We start from the raw sequence: 11,860 nt of genomic DNA, 5'->3' as shown, positions 1-11,860 counted from the left end.
GCGAAGGCAGTCCTGAGAGGAAAATACATTGCAATCCAGGCCTATCTCAAGAAACAAGAAAAATCCCAAATACAAAATCGAACAGCACACCTAAAGGAAATAGAAGCAGAACAGCAAAGGCAGCCTAAACCCAGCAGAAGAAGAGAAATAATAAAGATCAGAGCAGAAATAAACAATATAGAATCTAAAAAAACTGTAGAGCAGATCAACGAAACCAAGAGTTGGTTTTTTGAAAAAATAAACAAAATTGACAAACCTCTAGCCAGGCTTCTCAAAAAGAAACGGGAGATGACCCAAATAGATAAAATCATGAATGAAAATGGAATGATTACAACCAATCCCTCAGAGATACAAACAATTATCAGGGAATACTATGAAAAATTATATGCCAACAAATTGGACAACCTGGAAGAAATGGACACATTCCTGAACACCCACACTCTTCCAAAACTCAATCAGGAGGAAATAGAAAGCTTGAACAGACCCATAACCAACGAAGAAATTGAATCGGTTATCAAAAATCTCCCAACAAATAAGAGTCCAGGACCAGATGGCTTCCCAGGGGAGTTCTACCAGATGTTTAAAGCAGAGATAATACCTATCCTTCTCAAGCTATTCCAAGAAATAGAAAGGGAAGGAAAACTTCCAGACTCATTCTATGAAGCCAGTATTACTTTGATTCCTAAACCAGACAGAGACCCAGTAAAAAAAGAGAACTACAGGCCAATATCCCTGATGAATATGGATTCAAAAACTCTCAATAAGATACTAGCAAATCGAATTCAACGGCATATAAAAAGAATTATTCACCATGATCAAGTGGGATTCATTCCTGGGATGCAGGGCTGGTTCAACATTCGCAAATCAATCAACGTGATACATCACATTAACAAAAAAAAAGAGAAGAACCATATGATCCTGTCAATCGATGCAGAAAAGGCCTTTGACAAGATCCAGCACCCTTTCTTAATAAAAACCATTGAGAAAGTCGGGATAGAAGGAACATACTTAAAGATCATAAAAGCCATTTATGGAAAGCCCACAGCTAACATCATGCTCAACGGGGAAAAACTGAGAGCTTTTTCCCTGAGATCAGGAACACGACAGGGATGCCCACTCTCACTGCTGTTGTTTACCATAGTGCTGGAAGTTCTAGCATCAGCAATCAGACAACAAAAGGAAATCAAAGGCATCAAAATTGGCAAAGATGAAGTCAAGCTTTCGCTTTTTGCAGATGACATGATATTATACATGGAAAATCTGATAGACTCCACCAAAAGTCTGCTAGAACTGATACATGAATTCAGCAAAGTTGCAGGATACAAAATCAATGTACAGAAACCAGTTGCATTCTTATACACTAACAATGAAGCAACAGAAAGACAAAAAAAGAAACTGATCCCATTCACAATTGCACCAAGAAGCATAAAATACCTAGGAATAAATCTAACCAAAGATGTAAAGGATCTGTATGCTGAAAACTATAGAAAGCTTATGAAGGTAATTGAAGAAGATTTAAAGAAATGGAAAGACATTCCCTGCTCATGGATTGGAAGAATAAATATTGTCAAAATGTCAATACTACCCAAAGCTATCTACACATTCAATGCAATCCCAATCAAAATTGCACCAGCATTCTTCTCGAAACTAGAACAAGCCATCCTAAAATTCATATGGAACCACAAAAGGCCCTGAATAGCCAAAGTAATTTTGAAGAAGAAGACCAAAGCAGGAGGCATCACAATCCCAGACTTTAGCCTCTACTACAAAGCTGTCATCATCAAGACAGCATGGTATTGGCACAAAAACAGACACATAGACCAATGGAATAGAATAGAAACCCCAGAACTAGACCCACAAACGTATGGCCAACTCATCTTTGACAAAGCAGGAAAGAACATCCAATGGAAAAAAGACAGTCTCTTTAACAAATGGTGCTGGGAGAACTGGACAGCAACATGCAGAAGGTTGAAACTAGACCACTTTCTCACACCATTCACAAAAATAAACTCAAAATGGATCAAGGACCTGAATGTGAGACAGGAAACCATCAAAACCTTAGAGGAGAAAGCAGGAAAAGACCTCTCTGACCTCAGCCGTAGCAATCTCTTACTCGACACATCCCCAAAGGCAAGGGAATTAAAAGCAAAAGTGAATTGCTGGGACCTTATGAAGACAAAAAGCTTCTGCACAGCAAAGGAAACAACCAACAAAACTAAAAGGCAACCAACGGAATGGGAAAAGATATTTGCAAATGACATATCGGACAAAGGGCTAGTCTCCAAAATCTATAAAGAGCTCACCAAACTCCACACCCGAAAAGCAAATAACCCAGTGAGGAAATGGGTAGAAAACATGAATAGACACTTCTCTAAAGAAGACATCTGGATGGCCAACAGGCACATCAAAAGATGTTCAGTGTCGCTCCTTATCAGGGAAATACAAATCAAAACCACACTCAGGTATCACCTCACACCAGAGTGGCCAAAATGAACAAATCAGGAGACTATAGATGCTGGAGAGGATGTGGAGAAACGGGAACCCTCTTGCACTGTTGGTGGGAATGCAAATTGGTGCAGCCGCTCTGGAAAGCAGTGTGGAGGTTCCTCAGAAAACTAAAAATAGACCTACCCTACGACCCAGCAATAGCACTGCTAGGAATTTATCCAAGGGACACAGGAGTACTGATGCATAGGGGCACTTGTACCCCAATGTTCATAGCAGCACTCTCAACAATAGCCAAATTATGGAAAGAGCCTAAATGTCCATCAACTGATGAATGGATAAAGAAATTGTGGTTTATATACACAATGGAATACTACGTGGCAATGAGAAAAAATGAAATATGGCCTTTTGTAGCAACGTGGATGGAACTGGAGAGTGTGATGCTAAGTGAAATAAGCCATCCAGAGAAAGACAGATACCATATGGTTTCACTCTTATGTGGATCCTGAGAAACTTAACAGGAACCCATGGGGGAGGGGAAGGAAAAAAAAAAAAAAAAAAAGGGGTTAGAGTGGGAGAGAGCCAAAGCATAAGAGACTGTTGAGAACTGAGAACAAACTAAGGGTTGATGGGGGGTGGGAGGGAGGAGAGGGTGGGTGATGGGTATTGAGGAGGGCACCTTTTGGGATGGGCACTGGGTGTTGTATGGAAACCAATTTGACAATAAATTTCATATATAAATAAAAATAAATAAATAAATAAATAAATAAATAAAAAATAAATAAATAAAAAAAATAAAAAAGCTTGCCCCCAAAAAGCAAATATCCTTTCTATGTCTGATATGCTTTTTTGAAAAATGTCTACTTAATATTTCTATAATATGCACAAATAGAGAACCAAGGAAAGGCTTTTGATATTACAATTGTCTGGTCCTACATCAAGACAATTCAACCTGTAGATCCAATGAATACTGATTACAGATGCCTATCAATATCAGCCTAGAATAGTTTTGTAAAACTTATTACATGCCATAGATATGTCTTCTGGAAAGAATAAACAAGTAAATATATTGTGAAATGCTGAGCATTTAACTTTCTGACAGTCAAAACTCTTTCCAATGAAGTAGAAGTCACTAGTTAAATAAATGTAACGGTGAGTCCTTCTATGTATCAATTTTTTTTTTTATTTAAAGTGTTCCACATCACTATCTATTTTTCTAGAAATTAGTTTTTTCTACACCCACATTTTAAAGGATTTTTTCCCAAATCTGTAAGATTTTCCTAGGAAATAGTTGAATAACAGAAGTAAAGCTGAGAGAAAAATGTTCATGCAAAATGCAAAATGGAAAGATAAATAAAAGATTTCTGCAGAAAAGCTCTAGCAGCCTAGTTCCCCTTAATTCTAATAACAATTAATATAATTTTTACCATAGCAGGTTTGTAGTTAATTTTGATCTAAATACTGCAAGCAATTTTATTCAACAAAATCTGAGTGGTGCAGGGTGGTGTGGAGGTGCAAAAACAGCCACATTCCCAGAGATCTGAACTAATTGGTGGGAATAGCTATTTTCCTCTTACTCACAATTTTGTGGCTGGTTAGTAGATAACACCAAAATAAAATAAAGTTATTTCTTTTAAGAATGTGATCTTGAAATCTAAAAGTTTGATGAGATCAAACCTCCCCTGAGCTCCAAGGTTTGATCACTTTTATACTAGCTTCTAACTAAGTAGTCTCAACAAACATACTCAAATTCTGAAAATGTTTCAATTAACATTTTAAGGAATTTTTTTTTGTAACTCAAGTCCTACTATGTGGGACCTTACAAATGTGCTATGTAACTCTATTCAGTTTTGTCACATAGAGAAGGAAGCATCCATGTCTACTCATTCACGCTCAACTTCTCCTAAACATACAATTGTGTGCAAGTTAATATCCCTGGACGTTGACCTCTGTTCAATTTTGTTCTTCTAAATTCCTACTATTTGCCTTTACTATTCATTTTAGTATCGCTTTATATTTTCTTAAATTCTTCCGTAACTTTTTCATATATGTGGTATGTTTTATTGTTAAGTACCATCCATATTAACTAAGATAGACTGTACAATGAGATTTAAATAATTTTTTTCAATCAATTAATAATACATTTGTCTAAAGAAGAAATTGTTGGGGCACCTGGGTGGCTCAGTTGTTTAAGTGTCTGACTTCAGGTCAGACTTCAGGTCATGATATCACAGTTGGTGGGTTAGAGCCCTGCTTCCGGCTCTGTGCTGACAGCTCAGAACCTGGAGCCTGCTTCAGATTCTGCATCTCCCTCTCTCTATCTGCCCTTCCCCCACTCACGCTCTGCCTCTCTCTGTTCTCAAAAATAAATACATGTTAAAAAAATTTAATAAAAAAAACAAAGGAGAAATTGTTGCGAGTATTCTTCAAGGCTAATGTAATCATGAACACTAGAGCAATAAACCAGGTGAATTACAGATAAGTCCCGGAAGTCTGGATCTTTAGCTAGTAAACTATCCTTAATATAAAAGTAGCTATTTAGAAGGATCTAAGTTTACTGAGGCGGATATATAATCAAGATCACAAAATTGAAAACTCTTTAACTAAAAAGGGAGTTCACTCTGCAAGGTGGTCATAAATTAGTAAAAAAACATTAAGGAAATCTCTGAACATGGAATAAATGATGTTTGGGGAGAGAAACATAAGTGGGTTTAACTGGCAATTAGAACAGAATTGATAATGGAGTTGAAAATGGCAAGACAGCTACTATGTTTTAATAGAAATGTAGTAAATGTATTCTGTCAAAAGTTTGGGCTGGGCTTCCCATTACTGGTTTCCACCTGTTAATAGTTGAAAGAAAAAATAGGAAGTAAGGAAGAGAGAGGGGGAGGAGGGGAGTGAGGGAGAAAAAAAAAGTAGAAGAGAGAAAAAAACCTCAAGTATTCTTCTAGAGCTTAAGAAACAACTGACAGGTTTATAACATTGCACTGAAACTACCAGAAAAAATAACAATGGGCTGAAGCCTCAGTCAGGCCCCTAAAACATCTGTAGCTTTGTTTAAAATGACTAAGATGAAACACATCAGTTTATGGAAAATGAGGAAGGCTTCCAGCAGTTGGCCAGTGTCCTAGGTGATTGATATTGATGAGCAATAAAACAACTGATCTACCGCCAAAGGAGAAAAACATTGCAAGCACATCCAAAAACCTCATCTGCGCTGAAGATTATAAGGGTGCCCACTCTGACCACCTTCCCACCCTCACCAGAGTGGTGACCCTGCTCTTGGCAACCACTTCCACACAAAGGCCACAGAAGAGCACCTCCTCCCCCTAACGCCTCAAAAATCTCTACAAACATCTTACAAAACCTTTACTCTTTATTCTTCCAATAGCTTCCTTCCTCCTTTTCTTTCCTTCCACTCTCCTTTTTCCTCCTTCTTTCTTTCCCTCCTACCTGCTTTTCTTTCTTCCTAAAATCCACACACACACACACACACACACACACACCCCTCCCAGATCATCCCTACTCCACCAGAACTCTGTCGCAGGCAAGACGGAATCAAGCACAGGCGGCTGGCCCGCGCTTTAGCAAGCACCATCTGGCACCTGCGATTCGTCGCCACTTTCCATCCGCCCAGAGGTGAGAGGGGCAGAAGGGAAAGGACGCGCGCCGAGATGGTGTGACCCAGTTCTTCGGAAACTTTCAGCTGATCGCAACCCCTCCCCCAACCGAAACTCTTTAATCATCCATCGAGCCAGAAAAGTACAGTCACTTCTGCCTCGTCTTTGGAGTTGGAAAAGAGGCGAAGCAAGGAAAGCAAGGAAAGGAGGTTCGCCCCTTTGCTTCCCCCATTGCCGAACGGCCGCGGCGCAGAGCCGCGGTGCGGCCGGAAGGGGCCGCTGTTCGCTCAGAGCAGCCACGCCGCTGCTGCCGCCGCCGCCGCACCTCCCACGGCCCCACTGGCCCAGCCCCGCCAAGTTCCAACAGCCCCCAGTCGAGCGAGCGCCGGGAACCAGCACCGCCCCGGCAGGAGCAGACGGCGCTCGGACCAGCCGAGCTGCGGCGTGCGTCGGAAAGGCTCCTGGGAAAGTCCCACGACCCGGGGACTTTGGAAAGGAGAGAGCGAGCAGCCCCGGCGCGCGCAAATCTGCAAGTGAGCGCTCCGCTCCCTGCCATTCCTCTCGCAACCCTAGCGCCTTCCCACCCCTCGGACCGGCGCATCCCCGGGCGCTCGCCGGCTCCCGCGATGAATCCAGCGCTGGACAACCAGACCGATGTGGCGGGCCTGCTCCTGGCCAACAGCAGCGAGGCGCTGGAGCGCGCCGTGCGCTGCTGCACCCAGGCGTCGGTGGTGACCGACGACGGCTTCGCCGAGGGCGGCCCGGACGAGCGCAGCCTGTACATCATGCGCGTGGTACAGATCGCCGTCATGTGTGTGCTCTCGCTCACCGTGGTCTTTGGCATCTTCTTCCTTGGCTGCAACCTTCTCATCAAGTCCGAGGGCATGATCAACTTCCTGGTGAAAGACCGGAGACCGTCTAAGGAGGTGGAGGCGGTGGTCGTGGGGCCCTACTGACCGGCCCTCCCACCTCCGCGACAGCCGCCCCAACGCCTCCCCACCTAGCCAGCCCGGCCGCGCCCCTCACCATCCGAGACTGGGCGAAGCAAACCTGTCGGAGTCAATTATTTCTCTCGACTTTTGCCTTTCGGGATGAAGCGACCCGTTTCTCGCTGGCCCTCTGAAAGCCCCCATTCCTGGCAGTAGGAGGAGAGCGCCCTGACTGGACTCAGCAGCAAGTGGCAAGAAGAGGGCAATTAGGGCGCAGAACTTTGGAAGCTGCCGCTAGCGTGGGATGCGGCGGGACCGACCCGGTCGACGGCCCTCCTCCACCGCAGGTGGGCCAAGCTCTCGGGGCAGGTGGAGAGGGCGGGCAGGGGAGAGACCCAGCGGCACCGATTGACTGGTGGCCCGAAAAGTGACCGGTGTATACGCCACGCAACAGAACTAATGGGGACACACAAATCAGTGTCAGGATTCGCGCCCATTCTCTCCCGCTCCTCCCAGCCCTGGCGGGAGAGACTATAAATACCTTTGATTGATTGTAACGTGCCGTTTTAAGGGATTTTGTGTTTGTTTGCTTGAATACAAATATTTGATAAGTCCTTTGTTGCCCTAGTGGCCTGTTTGCCTGCCTGGGGTTAGAGTTTTGTTGTCGTGGGAGAAGGGGTAGAGGGAGGGGGAGCCTGCGAATGTGAACTGGGTGATTTGTTTCTTTTATTGAATTTGCAACGGGGGGGGGGGGGGGGGGGGGGTTAGGGGGGGGGGGTGGGGAGGTGGTTAACGCCCTAGCTAGTGCCGGGGCGAAGACTTGGAATAGAACTCGTAGCTCGTGACTGCACGGTTTACGCCACAAAAGTGCTCTTGACATTCATGACACAGTTTTGAGTTTTTTCTTTCTTTTTTTTTTTTTTTTTCGTATTTAACATTTCCTTAATAAACGCAACATTTAAGTGTTTTGTTCCTGGCTTCCTGGTGGTCATTCTGGGCTCTGGGCAGAAGGGAATGCGTGGTGGTGAGGAGTCAGGTTACAGGCCCAGGGAATTCGCTTTGGAGAGCTGCAATTCAACTCGTGGATCCCGAGGAGGGACGAGGGTGTGGGCAAGACGGAGAGGCCTAGGGACTAGTCAGACGTGGCCAAGCCTCAGGCACAGGAGCCATGCTGGAGGAGCATCCTTTGTTTTCTCTAACAGTTAATATTTTATATTTCATTTAGGCTCAACTCTCTGAGCCAGGACAGACAACAGGAGGCCCCCGCGGGGAACATGACACTTCCGTGCAGGGCTCTAGTGAGAACACAGGGTTACACCGCTAATGAAGGGAAGAGATGGTTTGGCCAGCCTTCAGGGAGGGCGTCTTGCCCCTGACCAACGTCAGCAAGAGGGCGTCGGGATGCTGCCGAAGAATCAATAAATAATTAATGAATAAATGTGAGGAAAAGTAGCTGCTAAAGTACATAATGAGGCTAAGTCTCCCTGAGGTAAAACACTGTTACTAAAACACGGCATGCATTGTCTTTGCCATATTACATTTTCTAGGGAAAAGGCCTGGTTAAAAGGGGAACTCGATCTGCTTTTTTTACATTTGGAGTTCCCAACCCCAGGCCAGATAAAAAGGTTCAGAGGAGTTAGCCAAGGTCCTGAAGTCCTGTGGGGGTGGGGGTGGGGGGTGAGTATTACAACCCAAACTGGGAAGGATGGGCTGGAGTGGAACTACAGATGGTGGGAGGCACATTTAGGACTTAGAAATTGAACAGTGATGGAAAGAAGAGCCTAGAAAACGGTGAATGTGAAAGTAACCCATACAATACAAGAACTTCAAGCCTAAACTTGATAAGAGGGTTAGAGCAGCTTGTATTCACGCTTGGGGGTTAGGATCCTAAATATTTTCAAAAACATAAAGGATCCTCTACTATACTATACAATGCAAGACTTCACAACAGCAGATACAAGACTGACTAAAATTCAATAAAAATAATGTGTCCCATTTACTCAGGAAGAAGCACAACTGGTGGAAACATGTCCATTGAGTCAAAGATGGGGATCTAAAGGCTTGAGTGTCCTTTAACATCCTATCCCTATTACGTGTGGATTTCACTCTCAGATCTTGCCAGGAATTATGACTTCAAATGGTTTTTTGAATGCTGGTAGGTTGCAGGCTTGCAGAAAAGGATTGGGAAGTTTTGCCTGCTGTTCCTGTCTTTGCAGCTGGTAAGAGTTTGCTTATTTGTTTTGTTTTTGTTTTTGTTTTTTGTATCTGGGGAGGGGAGCAGAGTCAACATGTAGTTAAGGGTGAGTCATGGAAGACAGTTTACTTTTGCTAATGGATAGGACAGGAAATGCAGGCTTTTTATTTTAGTAGACAGTTTCTGTGGCACCAAGTTAATCTGCTGCCTCCATGTTTCAAAGAGAAACAAAACACAGCAACCCGTTCTCGCTGGGACAAACCAGACGTTTAAAATTAAACTCGGGTTTCTTTCGTGGCTGCCACATCTGCTGAGGGTTCCGTATTCCTACAAATTTATTAGCCCATCAGTGAATTCAGTGCTCTGGTGGAAATCGATTTGGAATCAAAAACTAATCAGCCAGAGTTTTTAGGAATCCTGCTATGTGTTCTGCTGTGCAAGGAGCATGCTTCTAGCGAGTTTCAGACAGAAAGGTTTCACACCTACGGGTCCATTTTCGCTTGTTTGTATAGAACAGACATTTCCATTGAAAGCCAAAGTCCTGAAAATTGAAAAAGGGGCCTGCCCAAGCTATTCTGTTCCTACCATCTCCCCTAGCAATACAATTTCCTTCATACTTGTTCCTCTTAATACTACTTTATACCTCTTTCCTCCTCCCTGCAAAAGAAAATTTAGTTTCTCCTTACCTCAACTATCCAAATTTATTCTCTTGCTCCCAGAAATTGTGATTGTCAGACAAACCAGAACGTGCAAAATTTAGTCCTTAGGTAAAAAAAGATATGTGAACAGAGCTATGTAATCCATGATCTATGCATTTATAGGGAAATGCACATAGTCTGAAAATATCATAGCCCTGGGGACCATTTCCTGCCAACAACTCTTCTCCACAGCCCTTAGATCCATTTGTTACTTCGAGAGATGCCAAGTGGTTCTGGTTTTTATAGATGAGGTGATGTGTGCAAGAAGCTTTTTACACTCCGTATTCCCTGATGGCCACACGGCAACCACTTTCTTTTGTCCCACACCACTCCCTGTCTCACCCTGCCTTTGGCTCCATCTCTCTCTGATTCTACAAATACATTAAATGAAACTTTTTAATCCTGCCCAGAGTGTATGGAGCATTTATCCTTTCCCACAGTCATGCTGTAAAGGCAAGTGAGTTTTAAAAGTCACTATCTGTTTTGCCTGAGAAAACAGTTTCTGCCTTAAGAGATTGGGAATTGAGACAGAAAGATGCAAACAGGCAGATTATATCATCCCACACTTAGGTCCACCATTTGGTCGGTAATTAGTGGGAAGTCCTGAGAGAGAGAGAGACGGCTTTCTGTAAAAGCTTGCTGCTTCGGACACAGTCCATGGGGAGGTATCTTATACTTCCTGAAACCCTTCTGGAAATACAGCAGGAGCAGAGAGAGGTTTTTGTGAGACTCAGCAAGTAGATTAGCAGGGTGGTAACCCCTCTCAGGCTGTGAAGACAACCGCTGATGCCACTGAGGCTGAGTGCCCTCCACCTGAGGGGCTTAGCCAATTGTTGATAAATGTTATTTTTCTTAGGATTTTAATATAGACCTTGCCACTCTCTCTGAAAATGTATTAAGAACTTGAGTTCTGGACACCTTAAGGGTGTTTGAGGGAAGTCAAAATATAAAGGTCATCCACCTGTCTTAGGTCTTGTGCATGATTATTGATTTCTGAGCCATCCTAACTTCTCCTTGGATCCAGAGTCAGTCCTGTGACTGTGTCTTCCTGCACTAATTAGAGTGGAAAGGGAAAGACATACTGGACTATGATGCAGGAAAGCTTTGTTCCAGTCTCTGAGTAGCTGAGTATCCTTATCCCTGAAATGAAAAAGATGAATTCTATAAGGACATTCCAATTCTATGGTTCTATTGAATTAGCTTGTTTAACATTTCCTTGTCCATTAAGATGTTCCATACATCTCTTTATGAGGTACCTTAGAAATATATTTTATCTTTGCAATCTTGGTCCTTTGCATAGACATGTTATTGCCCAGAGTCAAGTACTCTTTGACTCATAATGTGTTACTTGCAATAATCAAAGCAAAATTTCAGACACCCAACCAGGCCTGGGTAGACAGCAGTTTATAAACTGACGGAGCACACGTCATCTCACCAGTGCCTTAAATATTCCGGATCTCTATATTCTCACTGGATGGCACAATGAAAGCAAGCCCATCGAACAAAAACAGGAAACAACTGGCAAGCGATTTGTCTAGATCGTGCACATTCAGGATAATACGTGCTGTTGTTTACAGAAACTTCTTGGGTGTTTGAAGACAAATCAACAGCCAATTTTTCTCCCCCAAAGCATTTTTCCCCTCTGAGCCTCCGTGACAGCACACAGCAGCTGTTCCACATGCAGTTTAGAGCCTTCGTTAGCCTTGGCCTATTATCACTGCCCGGGGGGGGGGGGGCTTTGCAATGCCAGGAGAGGATTCCAGGGTTCAGTTTGTTCTGTAAGACTCAAACCTAGTTTGAAAGCCTGTTGAAGCTGCAAGTCTACAGCAATCCCCAAAACAGGAATCAACAAATCTTTTATCCACCTGCCAAATCCCATTTAGATATGTGCACAATAGCTCAAATGGGATATGTTTTAAAGTCAGTTCCAACAAGAGTAATTGTTTCCTAATCTCTGAATTTAAATTCTCAATG

The 11,860-nt window shown here is 43.4% G+C and overlaps 1 protein-coding gene across 1 annotated transcript; it reads left to right on the top strand.

Moving 5' to 3' along the window:
* Positions 1-6,266: 6,266 nt before the first annotated feature.
* RPRM (reprimo, TP53 dependent G2 arrest mediator homolog) lies at positions 6,267-7,608 on the top strand. The gene has a single exon (XM_040475108.1). It carries the CDS (start codon positions 6,692-6,694, stop codon positions 7,019-7,021), a length of 330 nt encoding a protein of 109 aa, XP_040331042.1. The 5' UTR covers positions 6,267-6,691; the 3' UTR covers positions 7,022-7,608.
* Positions 7,609-11,860: the final 4,252 nt, after the last annotated feature.

The sequence above is a fragment of the Herpailurus yagouaroundi genome, unplaced genomic scaffold, assembly GCF_014898765.1.
Source record: "Herpailurus yagouaroundi ecotype Mexico unplaced genomic scaffold, PumYag 140, whole genome shotgun sequence".
NCBI classification, from domain to species: Eukaryota; Metazoa; Chordata; class Mammalia; order Carnivora; family Felidae; genus Herpailurus; species Herpailurus yagouaroundi.
This window is presented reverse-complemented; position numbering and strand designations above follow the sequence as displayed.

What these genes read in the sequence shown, in the direction of transcription:
- RPRM (XM_040475108.1), top strand. Translation starts at nt 6,692, where the DNA reads ATGAATCCAGCGCTGGACAACCAGACCGATGTGGCGGGCCTGCTCCTG.